This window comes from Triturus cristatus, chromosome 2_1, assembly GCF_964204655.1.
Source record: "Triturus cristatus chromosome 2_1, aTriCri1.1, whole genome shotgun sequence".
NCBI classification, from domain to species: domain Eukaryota; kingdom Metazoa; phylum Chordata; class Amphibia; order Caudata; family Salamandridae; genus Triturus; species Triturus cristatus.
This window is the reverse complement of record NC_140581.1, coordinates 759,789,388-759,811,500: the sequence shown is the minus strand read 5'-3', so window position 1 is coordinate 759,811,500 and position 22,113 is coordinate 759,789,388. Positions and strand designations below refer to the sequence as shown.

At 42.8% G+C, this 22,113-nt stretch overlaps 1 protein-coding gene across 1 annotated transcript in view; it reads right to left on the bottom strand.

Annotated features, from left to right (window-relative positions):
- Positions 1 to 329: 329 nt before the first annotated feature.
- PHAX (phosphorylated adaptor for RNA export) overlaps positions 330 to 22,113 on the bottom strand; it is an 83,668-nt gene continuing 61,884 nt past the window's right edge. The window contains exons 4-5 of the mRNA XM_085632695.1: positions 18,965 to 19,048; positions 330 to 1,026 (exon numbers count right to left, since the gene is read on the bottom strand). Coding sequence (XP_085488821.1) covers positions 757 to 1,026; positions 18,965 to 19,048 — 354 coding nt within the window. The 3' untranslated portion in view covers positions 330 to 756. The remainder of the gene's footprint in view (positions 1,027 to 18,964; positions 19,049 to 22,113) is intronic.

Below are 22,113 nucleotides of genomic sequence, written 5' to 3'. Positions count from 1 at the left end.
CAATTAAAATAAACAAAATAAAACACTATGCCATAGTCACAGTCGACCGCATAATTAAGCCTTTTTTTATTTTCATCTTCCAGCCATGCTGCTGTACAACATGGCTAAAAACATTGAAAAAGTCAATACCTCGCATGGCAAGAACTATTGGCTTTATCAATGGCTATTTAAATATCTAACTCGTCAATTACAGGAGGGAGGGGTTTTAATTTAAGACAGCAGAAGCCACAAAAACCAAATGGGAAGGACACACTGCAAATACAAAAAAAAGTTAGCATTTTTGCTTCCTTTCTGCTCATTAATAAACAGGTGATTAAATTATAACCAACTAAATGAAAAACACATTTTTATTACATTTGCATTGAATCAGATTTCGGATAATTGATCCTGGCCAGAAGTTAATCGCGTTTCAAATGTGTTATGCAGACTAGTATAAGAAACTATGAAATGCAGGATATTGTTTTTTTCTGAAAGCGTTGCCTGAATTTGGAACTGCCGATACGTTTTAGTTGATTACGGCTTACAAGATGGGAAAACACTTAGGCAGGCAACATCCTACATTTTCCCTTGCCGATGAATCACATTGCTTCGAAATAAAATTAAGCTATTTCTTCGTACATACAGACAAAACTTTCTCTTTCCACATTGCTTCTTTCTGGGATGAAAGCACAGCTATAAAATTGCAGATTTAAACAAATGCCAATGTTAACAGTTTTCTCTCAGCTCATTTTGTTGCGTCAATAAACATATTTCAGATCAAAAAGTTTCCAGATCCTGACAATGATCAATTTCAATGGCATCCTCTGGGTCCACCCTCATTTCAACATGTCCATCATGAATATCATCAAGGGATGCCAAGGCCTCATTCGTGTCACTCGCAAACGTTTCTCGTGATGCATCATCGTGTTCTTGAAGGTTGATGCCTTTAATGGCCTGCTTCATCTTCAGTGCAAAAATGTGTCGCCGCCTTTTTTTGGCAGCTTTCTTGCTCTCACATTCCTTTTGGTTTTCCGAATGGAAGATAACCTTTAGGGAGCAAAGTAAAATGAAAAGTTAAACTAAATACACTTACTAAAATTGTCACCGTAACTTATTACATAAAGGGATCAGGAGATAATACTTTTTTTAAACACATTTCCGTCTCTCCATGTTTATTTTTTTTAAGTGAAGTTGCAACTAGAATATTTGCACGTTCGTTTCCCTGATAAATGTACTCCTTGGCTTCTGTAGGTTTTTAGTACTCATGTACAATAAAGCAACATTCAACACATCAGTATTTAAGTTTAGCACAGGTGCATTAAACTTTACCAGAAAATCCTTTTTCGTTTTAACTGTGGGCTGTCAATATATACAGGTATTAGTCTTCTGATCGGAATGACAGCATGTAAGGAAACTAAAAGAATGTAAAACGTGTATATGTTTAAACTTTATTAGTGAAGGGAGATAGATTTTTAAATCTATGTCCTGTTGTTAAACGTCGTTTGGTTTTGTGGTGGCATAACGGCGCAAGAGTGACTGTTTGAACTTAGCTATGAAAGTTGGGATGAGGCACCTGTATATGGTGAATTTTATTTTATGGCCCTCTGTTTCTAAGATGCTGTGATGAATCCGCAACCAGCAGTTGCTGGATTTAAAGTGTAATCTATTTTGTAGGGGGTGCGCATTCGTCCACCATTTAGCTGTCCATTTGGGACAACCTCTAAGAAGGGATGAGAGGCTAAGTTGGTATGGAGAGGGTTTTTCTGAGGTAGACTTGAATGTGGTCACTTTGGTTGCTGTTCAGCAGAACAGCACTGTTTTGTTTGATATGGCTGGAGCTACTATGGTGAAGGGAAGAGGTTTTGGATAATGCCAATTGACAGGGTGGGGGACTATATTGCAGACTCATTTTTAGTATTTGATGATGCTGTCCAAGCAGTGGCTTTGATGTTTGAGGGGCTTGTGCACAGGACCTTCATGTAGTGGCTGTCGCAGTGACATTATTTGAAGAGGTTGAGTCTCCTGTGACGAGGAACTCGTTTGATGTGAAGAAGAGCTTCGAGACCCGGGGATAAAACTTCTGTATTGTGCTTGATGTGAACAATAACCTGAAACGACTGTGTATCGTGTTGGTAAAGGTTTTTTATAGTCTTAGTAGCCGTTTGAAAGGTTGGAAAGGGAGGATGGAAGTATGCACTACTGAAGTAATACTAGATTATAGGTAAACTTCCAACCCTTCTACAATGTCTATTGGTGTGAGCGAGGACAGACTATCATCACATCCTTGACACATCTCTAATTCACCCTCTAGGTACCCAGTGCAGTAGGACTTTGGATTGGCAAATCTACTAGTGGATCCCAAATGATCGGGTCCCAGAGCTCATGCTCAGCAGCAGGCTAACCAGAACCACTGGAAAGATCAGGAGCTTACTGGTTACGCAGCCATCCTGCATCCTTTTAGACTACGCCCTCGATATGATCTCCGTTAAGCATTATTCAAAGAAAGTGTTCCTTTATCTAAAGATTGTGGGACCGAGGCAATTAGTAAAGCTGAATTTGTTCCTTGAACAAGCATGGAACATTACAATGCAATTTTTTTACTACGTGGGCTCTCACAACATAGGTAACTGCCATACAGGTTATTTTTGGCCTATTCACCATACAGTACTTTACCATGTAGGTAAGTCCTTTTCTTATTAGAGGCCATTTTTAATGTGGCTCAAACAAAATGGGGGGAGGAGGGATTTAAGGTGTGATTTTTATAAGGGTTCAAGTAGAAATAAAGACACATCGGAATTACACATATATATCTATCAATGACTGCTCGTCCAGGATAAACAAAGGAATACAGCACTCCAAGCGGTGTTCCACCTCAACTTTTTAATCCAATATGGCAAAAGTAAAGCGTCAGACACGTGTCTGCTTTATAAGCCTTTGTCACGACTTAAGAAGCCTAACCGAGCCGACGCTTTACTTTTGTCGTATTGGATTAAAAAGTTGAAGTGAAACACTGCTTGGAGTGCCGTATTCCTTAGTTTATCCTGGACGAGGAGTACAATGAATCAATCTCTCTCTCTCTCTCAAAATCTCTCTCTCTCTCTCAAAATCTCTCTCTCTCTCAAAATCTCTCTCTCTCTCAAAATCTCTCTCTCTCTCAATCTCTCTCTCTCTCTCAATCTCTCTCTCTCTCTCAATCTCTCTCTCTCTCTCTCTCAATCTCTCTCTCTCTCAAAATCTCCCTCTCTCAATCTCTCTCTCTCTCAAAATCTCCCTCTCTCAAAATCTCTCTCTCTCAATTTCTCTCTCAATCTCTCTCTCAATCTCTCTCTCTCTCTCTCAAAATCTCCCTCTCTCTCTCTCTCAATCTCTCTCTCTCTCAATCACTCTCTCTCTCAATCACTCTCTCTCTCAATCTCTCTCTCTCTCTCAATCTCTCTCTCTCTCTCAATCTCTCTCTCTCTCAATCTCTCTCTCTCTCTCAATCTCTCTCTCTCTCAATCTCTCTCTCTCTCAATCTCTCTCTCTCTCTCAATCTCTCTCTCTCTCAATCTCTCTCTCTCTCAATCTCTCTCTCTCTCAATCTCTCTCTCTCTCAATCTCTCTCTCTCTCTCTCTCTCTCTCTCTCTCTCAATCTCTCTCAATCTCTCTCTCTCTCTCTCTCAATCTCTCTCTCTCTCTCAATCTCTCTCTCTCTCTCTCTCAATCTCTCTCTCTCTCTCTCTCTCTCTCTCTCTCTCTCTCAATCTCTCTCTCTCTCTCTCAATCTCTCTCTCTCTCTCTCAATCTCTCTCTCTCTCTCTCTCTCTATATATATATATATATATATATATATATATATATATATATATATATCTCTCTATCTAGAGATCTATATATCTATATATCTCCACACACAAGGTTGCCCCAAATGAAGACGCCAACTCAAGGGGAATTTTACATCCTTTAATGGAGGACCTCAGCAAGGCAGCAAACATTACCCCTCCAATTCATCAAAACGCCCTACGCGTTTCGGACACCAAAATGCATTACAATGTCAGTATTAACAGGAAATGACCTAATTTCAGTGACAATGTATTTCATTGGCTGGTTTAAACATCGCAATTATTCGTGACCAAGGTCTCTGGATAGACCAAAACGTGTCTAATTTGGCTTTCACCCTGTGGAATAAGGAATAAAATGATTAATTAAAACCCTTTGTGAGTGCGACCCAACCTCCTTTTGTAAAAAGGGATCTGTGAAATTAATGCAGCCAGGCTCCGCGGCGGGGTTCCGCACCGTCAGAGCGCCAAAAAACCAGCACAACTGAGACAGCGGAGGAAGGAATATAATATATATATATATATATACATATATACACACACACACCAGTGGCGGTCGTTATAGTTAGGTCTGCTTTTTCATAGAAAGAGCATTTTTCGGTTTGCTAATAACTTTGGCTCTGTTTGATGAATTTTTACAAAACCTTACGAAAAAAGTTCCTCCACCTCAGATCCTTCTTGGAAAGTTTAGGAGTGATCTGTCAAGCGGAGGCTTAGAAAAACAAGCACTGGCATAGCCAAGAGGTCTCGATTTTGGGACCTTATAAGTATTTAGTTATGCAGCACAATATCCTTGGTGCAACAACATCAACTGTTGCATGGCTAAACACTTAAACGGTCCCAAAAGCGAGACCGATTGGCTATGCCAATGCTTGTACTACTTGTATTTTATCTTGCACATGTTAACGTTGTGTGTTTTACTGAAATTGTGTCAGAGGGTGAATGCAAGAATGAGTCAGTAAATGGATGAATGGATGCACGAGTATGAAGACGAGTGGCAGAGTGCATATAAGAATAATTGAGTTTCTAGACCCATCAATGACTTCAAAAGGCACTTTCAATCATAAGCCAGGCCTACTGTCATTGTCAATGCTTGTTCTTCCCCTTTGCAGTAATTTCGTGCGGTCGTTATGTTGTGCTTAAGACTACTGTCTTGATGTGCCATTTGGAAGTGCTGGCCATGGAACCGGTACAACGATTTTGGGATTCTTAGGAAAAATGATGTTTTGCCATGTTAGTGCTCCTTTTTCCGAACTGAGCAAGCTCAATGGGGTTAGCTGTCTACTTTTAAAATCAGTGTGTAATATGTAGTCCATAGTCTAATCCATCGGAGGTTTATTATAGGAACCTTTAATTCAGAAAGTAACTTTTTTTCAGAGACCAATGACAATTCAATATGTGGTGAACGCCGCACCAAACGGTTAATGTTACTTGCAATTAAACTAAAGGTTTCTCTTAATGCCACAGAACAGCATTTACCCATTAAACTCCGTTTGAAGCTTTAAACCAAATGAGGCTTCCAAAATGTTTTTTAAAATGCAGTAGATTACAAAAAATAGGTTACTCGGCGTTTACACAGCTAAGTAGCACCGTTGTTTTTACCTCACACACTGCGGGTGGTCATGAATGGGCACCGGAACATCCAAAGGACACAGTCTGGTTCTGTGCTGGACATCATGGCTGCGCTGGTAAGCCACTGCTGGTGAGGGTAGCTTGGTTGTGTAAAGTATTATCTGCCTGTATCTCTTCTATAGGACACAGAGAAGTGTTATTTCAAGGGACACAACCGTTTAAGCTTGGATGGGACCAATAATTAAGCAAGGATACGAGAAGGTGAAATGAGGAGAGAAGAGTGAAGGGCCTAACTAAGTATCTGATTTTTGATTTGTAAGGTGCCAGATTGACAGATTGCTGTGAAGCGTGAGTGTACTTAAAAATTAACATTAAGGCTCCCAATTCAGCTCCACCCCCAAAATTGAGCAACCTGAAGGGTAAGTATGAGTTTATGGCGCTGGTAGGTTAGTTCATTAGAGGAATGCCTTATAAGGATGTCTCCTGTTGGCTTTGAAGGTAGCAGTGCTGCAGTCACACTGCCATGGCATATGGATAACTACACACATCCCATTTCTACAATCTGAGGGTGCTTGTGACCGATTTGCCTGGTATAAAAGCACAAGCATCGCGGCACCGGCGCTTTACTTTGAACATTAAAAGTAAAGCGCGGGTGCCGCGATTGTAGTAAAAGTAAAGAAATAGAAAAAAACATCTATTTCTTTACTTTCGCTATAATAGCGCATGTCCGCCAATGATCATGAACACGACATTCGAGCCACACTAGAACTGCTGGAGAATTTTCTACTCATTGCTATAGCCTTTTACCATCATACTTCATGGTCAATTGTATCATCTATAGAGAGAAAAAGGAACATCACCATGGTCAAGCATTATTGCTCTTATGGGCCAGAGTCCACATTGTTCATCATGTAGGAGGCTGTGCCGTTCCACTTGGTCCCCGAGTTAGCTTGTTTTCAGTCTTATTCATGAAATAATTGGCTCCTGATTGGCTACCTACTATGCACGTGCACTGGATTTCAAGAGCAGCATGATGATGGTATTTTCACTGGGTCTTTGTAGAGCTAGGAGTGGAATTTATCATTAGTTACTGGACAGTATAGTAATGTTTCAGTTATGGATAATGGTTTATTAAATATTTGGCAATTTCAAAGTCTAATAAGATATGCATGTCCACGCAAAGTTGTGTAATGGATTTGTTAAAATAAACATCAAACGCAAATCTCAGCCATGTAGATTCCTAAATAGATTCTAGGCGCTACATTCAACACAGTAAAGTGGTTAATCTGCACTATCAACAATAAGTGTACATATATGGAAGGAAGCTACATCAGATCTTGGCTGGAAAGGTAAACTCATGACAGAACCACTGTGGGACAGTAAGGAGCTGAGAGCCCCTAAGGGACTGGATAAGTAGGACATAATAGGCATCTCAAGGCTGACTGACTTCTGGGAGGGAGGCAGGATGATCCCCCAAGGACAGCCCAAGGACACTTACCACCTGTCCAAAACACAGATATACCATTACCTGTAGGTCAGATATGCACTACTGACTCATACTGCTATGAGGACTGAGATTCCAGATGCCAAACCGTTAGAAGGAGGAGTGCTGGTGGAACGACTCCAGAGAGGAGCCATCTCCTTCGTGTACTAGAAAATAGTCAAGAATTCCCCAGCACGTCTCCACTGGCAGAGAGTCCTGGGAGACATATCTGGGCTCATGTGAAGAGGGGGAGTGGGAAGAGGAGCTACACAGAACCACAAATATGAGCAGGGTTCAGCCTGGTGCAGCTTCGGATGTTACACAGAGTGTACTATGGTAGAACCACTCTACACAAGATGGGGTCAAAACCAGCCGCGACTTGCTTTAGAGGGTGTTAAGTGGTGGGATGCCTCAACCACATCATATGGAAATGTCCAGTAATACAAACCAATTGGTAATCCACCCTGGGCAGTATAGTAGCACGAATAATAAGAACAGAGAATGACAGCTCGAAAATAAAAAAAAAACACAATTTCCTTAATATAATAGGCGAGAAGTCCACCAAAAAAGACGTAGAAGCACTTGATCTAGAGGTGGCCAAAAGAAATATACCTAGATCATGGGGAGGGGAAGAGGCACCAAGGCAGGGGGTCTGGAACAGAGACTTGAACTGGTGTTTGATAGCTGAGTAAACAATCTACAAAAGGACGGTATGCCCCAGAAAACAGGGAAGAATATGGGGAGCAGCCATCAGGTACTAAGAGTTGTTGGGAGACAACATGCTGTACTTCATTCACCCACGGGTTTCTGCCAACACTGGAATGCTGTGCTATTTTTACTTTTAAGTCTCTTGAGTTTCTGAAACTGCCAATATAAACACGTTTAAAAAAAACACAATGAGTGTATGTCTTTGTTCAGCCTCATCTGTACAGGGTATGCCATTGATTTTGTCCAAATGATTCAAAGTTGTTCTATTAGCCCAAATTCTTCTATTTCACTCTAGCATCTGAAGAAAAGCGATCACAAGTGAGAACTCGTACAGGAGCTTGTCAGTTGTATAAAGCACAGCTACACTCTATTGATCTCCCCACCCGCCATCTTTTGTCCTTAAATATGCTTATGAGAAGTAAGACCCTGGTTCAATAGGCAGGGTGCGAATGATGGAACAAATGGGGCATTCATGGCTTTATTCCTCTGCTCATACGCCACCGTTCGGATATTACCAAATTCATATGGACTTCCCAGCAAATTCCTGTATAGTAGTATTAGCCACTTGACCCTTTGTATAATTTCCAAAGGCTTCTGTCATGCACATCTAGTTTATTGTGACAAAGCAGATGGAAATGGTGTCAAAAAGGTACAGTGACTGACATCAAAGTGACCTTAAGGAATCTATTGGAGCCATGATATCCATCAGAAGTAACTTGTTCTTTTGATCTTTTTCTCTCGCTCTTGTTCTTGATCATACTGATGAGGGAAAATAAACACTGGACCCTAAACATGCGGGATGGTAGGACCTACCTGCAACGCCAGCTCAAATTGAACACAGACGGTGGCACAGGGACTGGATTTGCATGTGGTAGAGTGGTGGATCAGCATGGAGGAAGCATTGGTAATTTTAGTAGCTGCAGGAAATGCACCAGATGGCAGGGACCAAAGATTTCAATCTACTCAGTAGAAGGGAAGCTTACTTGTTGGATAGGATGCAGCATGGGAACAGAGGGAAAGAAGGCACATTTTGTGGACCTCTTGAGACTTTTACCAAGGTGGGAAGAGCTGGTACTTTTTTCTTGTTTTCTTAATACATCTTTTCAGTAGAATAGCTCCTTGTTTGGGGTCAACAGCCCTTTATAGGAAGATATCAGTAAGACCATCAACTAGGTCACTATCTGCTTAGTTTCAGTTTCTCAGATAGTGTTTGGGATGGATGGGAAAAAGGTGGTATAAAAAAGCATTGTGTGATTTACCAAAGTACCACAGACAGTCTGAGTGAGGAGGGCCTTTCACAGCTTACAGACTTGTACAGGATACTCCCCACCCAGAAAAAAAGTAAAAAAACAACCACACTTCAGGAAGTGTGGAAATAACGAAGCAGATATCACTGACTAGTGGTGCCTTTTAGGAGGGAGCCCCATCACTTCTGTTTCATAACTCTAGCTCGGACAGCATCAATCAACAATGGCTACTCCATACTTCTGGGAAAAAATTCAGCATTAATATGGCTCTTGGGAAGATGTTCATGTAAGTAATTACAGTATCTATTAGAAACACACTTAATCTATTTTTTATCTATACTACAATTCAAAATGAGTCCTTTTTCAATAACTGCAATTGTTGAACCTTTAATTTGGTCATGTTGCTAGTTGTGTGTCCTGCTCCCTGTGGCCATGTATTGTACACTGTATATATTTGTAGCCATGAGTCTACAGGATCAATGGACGCAGACAAAAAACCCCCCAAAAAACACGTTAGTGTATGTAAAAAACTGCTGCTCCAATAAGATTTACGCCCCATACACATAACCCCCCAATATATGGGCCAGTTGCGATCATATCCCCTAGCCTTAAAACACAGCTCTCTCATTTACACAGTTGCGATTTTGGAATATGCTATACAAACATAATACAATATGGTCGGATGCCCTAGGTTTTGAGGCTTACTTCGTATCGGCAGAAACATGCTATATTTGTTCCAGACTACTCAAAGAGATCATGTCGCTCAAATTGGTCGAGGTCAAGATTTATCCAGTGCTGCTGATGAATAATCAGCTTCTTTTCCTCTCTATACCTTGCAGCTACCCGAGCAGGTGTAGAAGGTGACCAGTCTGTGGGACGCAATAACAAAATTGCACAAAAGCAATATTCAAGACTGCACTTTCACACTGGAGAAACTGGACTGCGATTTAGAACCCACATTTTGAGGTCCCCTTGAAGGGACACTGTCATGCAACAGTCATATAAGGCGCACTGAACTGTGAGGGATTCTTTTTTTGCAGAACTCACAGAAGTGCTGGGGGCAGAGGTTGTAACATGTGGAGTACATGCCATTAAACACAAAAGGTGATGGGTGGATGCTTAAAATAAGTCTAACCACTGGCAATTGCTCGAGGTAGCATTCCAACTCCTGCCAACCATCTTGTATGGATGTGAGCCACTGTGTGGAGTAGTTAAGAGACATTAGTCACTACACCTCATGGTCTACAGACAGCTCTTTGGTCTGCCACCTAACATTTCCCCTGCTCTATGAGGCTTGAGTTTGGCTCGGTAAACTGCTTAGTAAACCAACACTTGGCAAGACAAGAACCATTCTTGAAACTTTTTTTTTTTTTTTTTAAAGGAATGCTGGTCACACAACTTTGGATTATCTGCTCTGGAGAGAATTATTAAATCCTGCATGGAAATCCCCCTTTACAGACTCCTTGAACACAGCTTGCAGTCAGTCCCTCCACACTCAAGGGTTAAGGCCTGCTCCTTCTTTTGCAGTACTCAAAAAAGGTATCAATTCTAGTATGTGCCAGGTGTCTTTAATCGAAGACAAACAAAAGTTTGCAAGGAGATCGCATACATTGATCATAATAAAGAGCGATTGCCAGCCTGGCATGCAATCCTATCTGGCTAGTTGCTACTCGAAACATAGCAAAATGCATTTCTTGAACCAACATCTGGGAGGCCTACACACTCGGATCACCAACTGCAACAGCTGAATAAGACCTCCGTTAAATGATGCAGATAGTACCATGAAGCATAAGAGACAATACTTCTTGTAATATGTATCTGCCATGCACTACTCTCTATACGAAAATCTCTGCTGCACGCCCACTTTGATCTACTGGGGGTAAGCAGGTGTAGGCAAGTCGTCATTAAGTGCTACAATGAGCTTAACATCTGCCTTAACTCCCAGACTTTAAATTCTTGGCCTTGCCATTGAAAAGGCTGAAACAATTCCACATAGGCACCCATAGTGCCTAATAAGCCCATCATGCCTTCCTAAGTCTGAATAGTACACAATTCAACCTCTTCACTAGCGCCTTGGCACTTTTTACTTTTTTTCGATTTGCAAGTCTTGACAATACTGAAAGGCACAAAACCAATTCTTTTTTACTGCCACCTTAGCACCTCCACGGACTATGGCATCTTTGTTGAAGTAGGCACTTAATATACTATGCTTGTTTGTTTTTTACAATACATATTTTAAACTTGAACAAACTGCTCTGTGTGTTGGCAACTGGGCACTGTATATTGAATAAGTTGGTTTTAATTGAATGATATATTTTATCAATAGCATGTGTCAGACTTTCTATATTTATATTCTAATTTTGGGTAATTTGTTTTGCAACGTTTTTAATTAACAATAAAAAAACATGGGGGTGTGGCCAAGATGGTGATGGGAGCGGACGTTGCATAGAGGAACTCCGCGCCCACCCACGCGAATATCCTCAAGAGATCCTGCCAGCCTGGAGCCCCACGCCTAAAAAGTGCATTTTTGACCATTGAGGGGACCTCGGACAATAGGTACGTGCTCTGGATCGTGGCGGACCGTCTTGAGTGAGGAAATAGGCGGTGGCCGGAAAGACGCCACGAGTGGGGCCGCGGCCTGTGTGGCGGGTTGCTAGGGCCACGAGAGCCGGCCCAGCTGGCGCTCTAACTCGGAGCGGATGAGTGAGCTGGGAGGTCGCGGTGTTCCAGGCGGGGGTCAGGGAAGCCTCCTCCCCTCACCCCGCCTTGCTGATCCTGGGACCTGAGATCGACTGTCTGTGAATAGCTCCGACACCTCAGGTAGGCCCGGGAGTGGCTACTGGAGGACTGCGGCCAGGTCGTGCCCCCCCCCCCCCTCAGGGGCGGGGGCGCAGTACTGCTGCAGTGTTGTTTGCCCCGGACTGTGTCTTACCCCAGAGGAGGGGTTTGCCCTGGGAGCAAAGAGCCTTGGTGAGATCGCTGGGATCCCCTTTGAAGGCCCTGGTGAATGTGTGGCCTGGTGGGACGGCCTTGTCCTTCCGTTCCCTAGAGTGGGCCGCATTTTTGGGAGGGATGGAGGCCGATAGTGTGACAGCCCCTGCCCCCATGCTCTCATTGCCTGCGGTGAGTTGCGGAGAAGTCAGGGCAGCTGTGGTTGCGGCCTCGGGATCGGGACCGGCCTACTCCTACTACCTTCTCAATACATTGGTGGGTACTCTGGGCCTATTTGGAGGGGACGGTTCCACAGGCGGGGATTGCCGCTGCAAGGGCACGCTCTCCCCCACTTCTGCACACGGAATCACTGCAGTGCTGAGGCGAGAAGACCCCCAAGATACCCTTTGGTGAACGTGCCCTTTACAAATACACGTTATGTTCAACACAGGCATTAGCCAGTCACATACGGACTTCTGTTACATGTACTGCGTTACACCACTGCTATTCCACTGTACAACACTATACTATATGCCACTCCACTGTAGGCCACTTCACTGTACAGTATTCCACTGTAGGCCACTCCACACTATGCTATTCCACTGTATGCTACTACACTCTACATCACTCCACTCTACCCCACTCAACTGCACGCTATTCCACTGTACCAAACTCCAGTGTAAGCAACTCCATTATACACCAGTTCATTTTACGCGATTTGACTTTTCACAACTACAATGCATCTTCCTCCACTATACGCCACACCACTGTAGACCAATCGACTGTACGCCACTCCATGCTATTCCATTGCATGCTTGCCCAGAGTACCACACTACACTGTACGCCATGGCATACTGGGTGCTTCATTGTGTCTGGACAAAGCTATACCTCTCAGAAGAGCTCTAATGAGAGCGAAAGACGTGTCAAGGGTTCCTTTTATTCATTTCAGGTTAGCTTGGATGGTATTTTACCAATCCAAAGGTGTAATACTGTGCCTGGAGTGTTGAAAGGCTTTGGCCATTTTACAGCTTGGCATGGATGGCACTGTGCTAATCCTATACCTAAAGACTTGGATAGAAAAGCAGACATTTGAGGTGAGCAAATTTAGAGTGTCGCTGGTGTTGAGAGTGCTTTATACTAGAGCTGCTTTCCACCTAAACTTGACAACTCCCCAGAGTTCTCTGCTTCTTTTTTTGCATATTAATTGTATATATATATTTTTTCTAGATGTTTTCAGCCAGTCCTCTTAATTCATTGGTCTGTGGCTGTCCCGTTCAGATTTTTATCGCTCCCCCACAGCGCACCGCATAGGGTAAAAAGTTGTTTCCTCGAGTGAAAGGGGCTACTATGTGAGCTTTCTCATACCGCAAAAAATAGTTGTCCTCTTTTTTGTGTTGGTTGGGCTCTGCAATGGAGCTGCACGGTTTGGCTCAGGGCTGGATTTAGGGCTGTGCGACTGGTGCAGCCGAATGGCGAGCACTGACCTCAAGTGGGGCGCTGTGTTTAGCAATAACTTACTATTTAAAATCACCTGCCGCAGAGTTCCTTGGGCACCCAGCTTTCAGGCAGCAATAAAAAAAAGTCCAGATGACTCTTATTGTTCCTGCTAGAGAGAGATATCAAACTGTTGTCCAGTGACAGTTTTGACTTGCCATAAAGTAGCGCAGAGGATTAATATGCCTGCTGCAAAGAACAGATATGTATTTTATGTGGATAGCTGAGTGGGTTAGTAAAGCCAGCCTTTACCAGCATTTTAAAACAATTTAAATATATGTTAGAGAAGCTATGGTGAGATGAGGGGCACGTTTGAAGGGTGGTAGTGAGGGAAATCGAGTAGGAGGTCCTGGGGGGGAAAACAGATTGTTTCACAGAGCGCCACCAGTGCTGAAAGCGGTCCTGGCCACAACTCCCTCTGCTGCAGAAAGCCATCTGTACTGCACTTTCATCATTGTAGCGGTCTTCATTGCAGCCACTCCTACAGAGCACATTGTTCCTTGCTGACAAAAAGAATGATGGTGCTCCAAAACATTCTTTTTGTTTTAGCAGCACTTCTGTGAGGCACACTGTGCTATTGACAGGTTGCTTGTGCCACTGGAAACGTGCTACGAGGGCTGCAAGCAGGGAGTGAATTTGTTTTGATCACTGGGCTTAAGATTTTATGAAGCACTGCTCACTGGTTTCTTCAGCCCTTCAAATGTTGTGAAGTGTTGCCTAGCCACCCTTTTTACAAGCTATAATGGTGGCCTCTTAATTGATCTCAGCAGAACTATCAGAATTCTTCTTGGTTAGCAAGTCTTCTATTTCTGGTATATTGTTATTTGGAACTACAAGTTCATGTCTGCACTGTAAAGTAAATCAATAGCTCCGAACAGAGATTAGCATTCTCTCTTTTCACAAAGTTAGCACTCATTTTCATTTAAAAGGCAATCACATATCCATTTTGTGGTTGCTCTGCATACGAGCAAACCCATGGGATGTATTCATTTCTACAGTAAATATCAGGATTGATGTGCTTGTATTTATTACCATGCAAGACTATTCGTGTCTTATGTTTTTTACTATGTCTATAGGACGATCAGAGCATTTTCTGTGGTCATGAAGCTCCCACTTCTGGAATTTTTACTGTGTTGAGATATCCTCTCTTTCTGTGATCTGCTTGTATACATAGCGCTTTGGAGCTCTGCATTCTCCACTGTCTTGACTTAACATTAATGTATCTGATACTTTGTTCCCAGGGGACCCTGATTGAGTAGCAGTCTGGAATTATAGAAGAACTCCCATACCTCAGTTTACCAACACCACTCTCACAACTATCACAGGCTAGGAGTCGCACACTACCAGGATCATTCTTACTCTCCTCCAAGACAAGTAGTCACACTATCAACAGCAGTCTGAAACCCTTACGAGATTAGTAGTCACACAACCAACACCATTCTCGCATCCCATCATGCAAGCAAGCTAGCAGCCGCACACTACTGACAACACTCACAGCCCTCACAGGCTAGCTGCCTCACACTACTGGCAGTACTATATATCCCTTCATACGCTACCAGAAGCACTCACACCCCCACAGAGTAGCACCCTCACTTTACAGGCAACACTTTATTCTTTCACATACTAGCAGTCACATGTGACCCCAAGACAAGCAGAATCACTGTGATAACAGCCCTCTCACACTTGCAATCACAGACTGAACACAACCCTCTCATGTCCTGTCCCAAGGCCTTCAGGAGGCATTTGGAAATAATTCTATCAGAACTATATAGGGCAAAGAGCAGAGAATTACTTGATGTCTATATTCATGCATATGACACAGGAGTGCTACCAGAGTCCATATGGGAGGCCCAGATAATCATCATTCCTAAGGCAGATAGGAACCCAAAGGATTTGTCGGCATATCACCCACTATCAATGTTGAATGCGAATGCCAAAATACTCATCAAAGTACTGGCCATGGGGTTAACCTACGTGATTTCAGGCCTGATTCACGACGATCAATGTGGATTTATACACTGCATTATCTATCATACAGTACCCATCTGGTGGGTACCGAGGAAGAAGAATTTGCACAAGTCTTGCTAGATATCAAACAAGCATTTGCTGGTCTTACATGTGGAGGTAAAACGAGCTATGCGGCTGGGGCATGGGTACATTAGATGGGTCACAGTGCTGGGGAAGTATCGTGGCTGCACATTAAACAAAATAAATCCAGGCGCTATCCGATAGATGGACTTCGACTGAACATTTGACTCCCTACTAGGGGCTGATGTTACATGTGTGACCATGGACTTCAGATACTGGGTATTGGATCGCAATGAATGAAGAGGACAGTTACTGGTTCAATACAGGAAGACTGACAGAGAGCCTTCAATCCCAGATTCATTTCTGGAAAACAGTGCACATGTCTGTCATGGGAAGAGGAGATTTAACCAAAATTGAGTTTCTGCCGCAGTGCTTGTATGTGCTGCAAGGAGCGATGCCTGTGATCCTGCAAATGGTGTTTAACAACTTGAATAACCTAGAGGTGGAACTGATACAGGCAGGTAAGAGGAGCAGGATGAAACTCGCTATCCTGAAACGAGAATGGGAGAAGGCTGGTTTGGAGGTGCTAGACATGGAGCTATATGACATGGCTGCTCAACTTTAGCATGCAGTGCACGGACTAGATAAAGTGAGAACAAGGAGAAAAGGATTCTGGAGGGAGAGTATGGAGGTGAACCTCTGCCAAAATCGCTAATGAGGGGCCGCAGAGCAGCAGCTTATTTGCCCCATGCAATCTCTCGATCATCTCAGCTAGAGCGATTAAAATAGTCTTGCAGCTCCCGCCGTTTGCACCAGATATGTCAGCATGGTGTGTTAATCCTTTTAGCTGCTCACTCATTCTACAGCAGTGCAGAGCTGGAAACTAAGAGGCTTCTTAATGCTGGTTTATTTGTACCCAGAGAACAGATGAGACATTTGAGGGGGCGCAAGGTAGTTTAATTGCTGATGGGGTCAGTTAGTTTGCCGGTATAGCTCATAGTGCAAGGGATATAGACCACATTCCCAAAGACTGTCTAAGCTTACACAAACTATGGTAATGCTGCATTGCTCTGTCCAGTTGCAGAAAACTGGTTTTCAATATTTTTAGGGTGTTACGAGCAGATAGAGCATTGTAAACCCTACAAGTGAGGGAGAAATGGCGACTGCGCTTAGACGAAGAGCTCACTGACTGGGAATGAATGGGTGGCAGTGTGTCAGGGTGTGAAGAACACATCTGGTAACACACGTCAAATTATTTCAGTAAATCTACGTTCATATGACGTACCTGGGCCCAGCCAACCTGATTGCTGCTTCCCTGGGCAGGTCCTTTGGATGCACCAGATATAATACGGAGGGATTGGATTTTGTACATGTCACCTAGGAATGCACAATGATACAGGGGATCTGGGTTGACGTTACCAGCAGCCTCAGAGGTTGCACGGGAGGCACGCAACCACACAAAATGAAACAGTGATTGTTGAGAAGAATACCATCCCCAACAAAAAACAAAAGAAGGATAAAGGGTCGCATGGGCACAACATTTTGAAATTCTATATATTCGGAACAGCACTGGCAAAGAGAAGTGCCATACATTCGTTGAACTCTGGGCTCCCCCTACTCTTGATAGATGGGTTTGGAATACAATGGAATGGCTGCAGCAGAGGAAACCCTAATGAAGAAAGTGAGGACGGATGATAAACTTGTTGAAGGTCTGATGGAATGAGCCAAGTTGATCCACCATCTATCTTACCCACTGAGAACCAGATCCCCATGAATAAGGATGGGGAATGCCTTCATACTTATGGATAATTAGAGGTAATGCTGGGGAATACGTCTTAGTTCAAGCAGCAAAAGGAACTGGAAAGGGAGAGGTCCCTGGATGAGAGTGGATGCATGATTAGGTAAGGAGTTAGATTAATATATACCAGTTTGACTGGTTGGACCTTGCACAGTCTACGGACTACCGGTATGGACATTCATGTAGAAATAGGCTAGCATGCTACACTTGATATCACAAACAGATGTGAACAATGTAATGAATGGCGTTAATGAGGGGTGGGGAAGAGGAAACTAAACATACAACGGGGTGTGTGAATTGTCTATCAGGCTACGGTCATATTATCATCACATTGGTATGGCTCTGCTTCGCCTAGTTCTAGACTGCACCTTATGTTGCCTTGCAAAGAAAAAAATATAGACAATGTCTATTTACTACAAATGTGCTGTTGCAAGATGAGAATTCTATTTGTCCAAAATGTAATAAAAACATAAAAGAAAAATAACACTCATACCATTGAGAAGCAATTCCATCCTACCAACAGTACTCTCACACATCCCATAAACTAGCCGTCCAACAATACTGACTGCACTCCCTCCCTCCCTCCCTCTCTTTACCCTGCCAGAGCCTCTCCCACCAGCCACAGACTAGCTGCTAAGCCAATAGGTCTAGCTAAAAGTACCTTTTCAATTATGGCTGGGTTTATGTTATCAGTGGACGAGTAGGTAAGTGCAAATATGAGACCATGAGAGGACGAATAGTTGCTTACCTGAAAGTAGAATGACCAGCTGCATGGATAAGTGAGCGCACACATGGATAAGTGCCTGCTTGGATGGAATAATCCAGGCACTTTAAGTTATCAGACAAAGATGATCGACTGCACAGAGGATTAATAGTGATAGAGTGCACAGTTGGATGAGTGAGTGCATGGCTACAAGCATCCAGAGGCTTCTAGTTATACCCCAGAGCCCTTGGATTTGCCAGTGTTTTTTTAAAATGTGGATTTACCACAGAATCAAAGGAGCAGACAGGAGTGATCAATCAAATTTTCACTGGGGAACGCTCACATTTCAGTTTCAATGATTCCAAGCTCGGAATGATGTAATAAATCTGAACTTAGTGTAATTGGCACATATTCTTACATTTTGATTTTAGCTAGAGTTTGAGTTGACAAAAAAGTTGTTGGACGGCTTCAGAGAGAAGATGCCGGGAAGAGAATTAAGACAAACTGGTCTTTCGTACAATGCATTTGAATGGATGTTTTCACCTCATTTTCTATCTACCCCTCTGAACAGTATACATTTGTATTGTTTGAGATCTAAACAATTTAGTTAATCTATATGCAACTTTGTATTTCTCTGTATGCGATGAAAAAAATTCTAAACATAGGGGTGTGCAGTTCCTCTAGGAAAAAAGGTGAGAGAGAATGTGTAGAGTTCCGAGTCAAACTAGTAGGCTCCAATAGAAGCAAGTGCCCTCACACGCCCCAAGAGGTGCCATGCTTCATCACTGGGCATGCTCCTCGTCCGGCCGGCACGGCAATGCCCTTCCGGCACCTATTAGGGGGCTCTTTGCCAGAGATCTTTTATTTGCTGTATGATAAGGTGTGGGTATGATGTGTGTGTAGTGTGGTGACTAAAAGTGGATTAAATTAGGTGAAGAGATGCTCAATATACGATTTTAATAATGATGTTCCCCCCCCTTTCTTTCCTAGAGGAACTGCACAACCCTATCTTTAGATGACTATTGCAAGGAGCAAGCATACTGGACCTTTTCAAGCTCCTGGTTCCTCTCTTTTTTAAGAATGCCATAAAAATTACCATAAATTAACTCAACATCGCTTGCTAGATCTGTAAGAAAAAACAGCAAGATTCCACTTAACTGAAGCATTTTGTTCATAAATGAACTGTAACGTTTAATAGTTACCTTGATTTGTTCTACTGTGACACTGGGGGTGTTTTTTAACAAATTGAGGTAAACGCCACCTGGAGTTCTTCTTCTACTGCCGTTCTGTGAAACATTAAAAAGTGGAAGGTAAAAATCAGTCATAATAACAATTTCTTATAATCCCAGAACTATTAGGTTTAATGGACACAAATTTATATACACCAGCAGCATTCTATATAAGAGGGTCATTCCATAAGGCTTAAGGGCCGAATGATCTAGGAGATTGATTAGTACATGTCACTGTTTACTCACTGGATCCCTGATCTACAGAACGTTCAGGTGGAGTAAAGTAAAAGTAACAATTTTTGTGAGTCAGGGGCATGAGCATGACAAACACTGTTCTCTTTCCCTAGTTCTTTTTACTTCGTACACATCTCTTAACACAGAGGAATGATGGGTAGATCCATCTGAAGAAATGGGGTAGGCTTACAGAGTAGAAACTAAAGAGTTAGTACACAGAGTATAATTAGAACTATAGTTCTCCAGCAGTGGTGCATTTTATAGGCGCAAATGTGTATTATAGTATTCCCAGAGGTCGAACTGGCTAAAGTAGAATATGAACAATATAATCTAAATTGCACATATAAACTTCTACATATCCCTCTGCAGCATCAATAGGTCGATATATGTAATACATGTCGGTACAATTCTGTCTTGTTCAGTCAGTGGTCCATTAGCCAATGAGGAGGATTTCTGCTCAGCTATTTGTCATTGTAGGAGGGAAAGGGGTATACAGGTGCAGTGAAATTCCATTTCGGCTGATTGAAAGACCATCTCCCGTTCCAGGGATATTTAGATGTGAAGCTTTGGCATTTTGCTGTTCAATGGGTTAATGTTGTGGTCCACAGTTCGAAGATGTAAAACAACTGTGAAGTAGTAATTCCCACTCTTAGGAGCTTTCTCTTGTGACATGGAGCTGGTCTCCTTTTTCATTTCAATTTGCTTCTGCACCATCAGGAATTTGATGTCAAACACCCATTTTCGCAGGTCTTAAGACTTTTTGAAAATGTCAATATTTCATTGCCTAACTCCTACTCTTGCTTAAAAATAGGACATAACCTGAATAACCTATCACACAGGAGAAAGACGCACTGCCAGGTGAACCTCAACTGATATGGAGACTGGAGAAACTGAAACCCACACACAAACATGAAGAACTATAACAAGCATTGGCATAGCCAATAGGTCTCTCCTTTGCGACCTTTTAAGTATTTTGTTATGCAACACAATATCATTGGTGCAACATCATAAGCTGTTGCATGGCTAAACACTTATAAGGTCCCAAAGGCGAGACCTAGTGGCTATGCCAATGCTTGTTAATGATACAATGAACACCGTCATGTTAGATGTCAAAAATCTAGTTAAAGGTTACTAAAAGACCAGTAACATGCCCAGTACACTCAGGCATGCAAGACAGAATATTTCACCTGCATCCACCGTTCCACGCAGATAGAAACATGAATTGACAGACATCTGGAAATCAAAATATCTCACATCGACCAATGAGCCAATTAGATATTTTCTTTTCATTCTTTACTTCACCCAAAACACCAACTCCATCAAACCACTGCTTAATCGACCACCAGCATACTTTTAGACACAAATGTACTCATTAACATCATGAATCACAGGCCCCAATGACCCACTTCAGAACTGTTAACCTCATAACTTTAATGTGAAGGAATAGGAAAATGAATCTTAGGTCTTTATAGATAATGTTTCCTTAACAATATACAATGCGAAAATTTGTGGCTAGCTCACCCCTGGAAACTCAAAAGAAATATATTAAAAACATCATAATGGCGAGATCACAGCGCTAAGAGGCCACCATTTATGAACACCAAATAATCTATTCCTACACATTATCTAGGCGTCCAAATGATCAGCACTTGAAAAATAAAAATGGTACCAAAGTCACATTTCAGATGTCATTTACCCTGTCGGTATACTCATGAATGTCACATTTCAAGCAGATGTGGGCTTCTGCTTACAACAACCAAAAGAACTTCATACTACCTTCCACAAAAAAACGAAACTCATGAATGCAGCACATGTCTGCTTTCTCATACACTGCCAAGAGAAACTACCTCTGTACAAAGCAGTGCCTCGGACCTGCATTAAAGACTTTTACTGGGAACAGGCGATGCTATTTCGAACTCGTGGCTGGTCTCCTTTGCCTCCTCTGGCTGATAAAAAGGATTCTACAATGTTTATTTTCCGCCCAGGATTGTTTACTAGGGGTTTTTCAGTAGGAAGGGCACTTCCTTGAGGGAGCGCTGATTTGCATCATACACACCGTGATACCAGCAGGCACACGAGCCAACACTATTTCAGCGGGCCTTTGAACTCATTGTGAACGCGCGAAGCAGCAACAAACAAGGAAGGGGAAGGAAGCACACTAGGTGGAAATGGGGCAGGAGATAGAACGAAAAAGGAAGGACAAAAACGGAGGTTGGATGGGCAAAGGAAGAAAGAGGCGACACGCGAACTGGAATAAATAAATCTAAAAAGGAGGAAACTAGCATTGGCCAGGAAAGTCATCGCGATCACGATCGCTGTGAAAGCAAAAGTGATCGCGATGACGCGCTAAAACACGCAAGGGATGCAGGCGCAAGAGTGCGTGCTTGTTGCGCGTCCTAGCAAGCTGGCTAAAAAGCTGGAGGGAAAAATGCTACTGCGGGCCACAGCTTGCGCGCGCCTGCGCACATGCACTGCAAGCTGTAGCCGGCGGTAGCATTTTTTGAAGCCCTCACTTACTAAAGTCTCTCAGAGCAGCGCATGCGTGCTGACTCAGCGAGACCTAAAAAGCGGTTAGGAATAACAGTAGTGAGGGTTAGACATTGTACATCATCTTCAGCAATTTGATAAGTAAGAATTTTTCTGAGAAGGGCAATTGCTAAATCTATGAGAAGTAAACTTATTGTCAGAATAAAAAGGTGCCATACTGCCATTTACCCAACACTTTGCAGCTCCTTGGCTGCTACTGCCTCTATATATCTGGGGCCCTGTGGGCCAGAGCAACTCCTCACTTCCGGCCTGATCAAATGAACTGCCTGCCGGAGATTGAGGTCAGTGACTGTCGCTACAGTCTTTGCAGTGAGGTGCGAGTGGGTCTTGCCATCCACTGC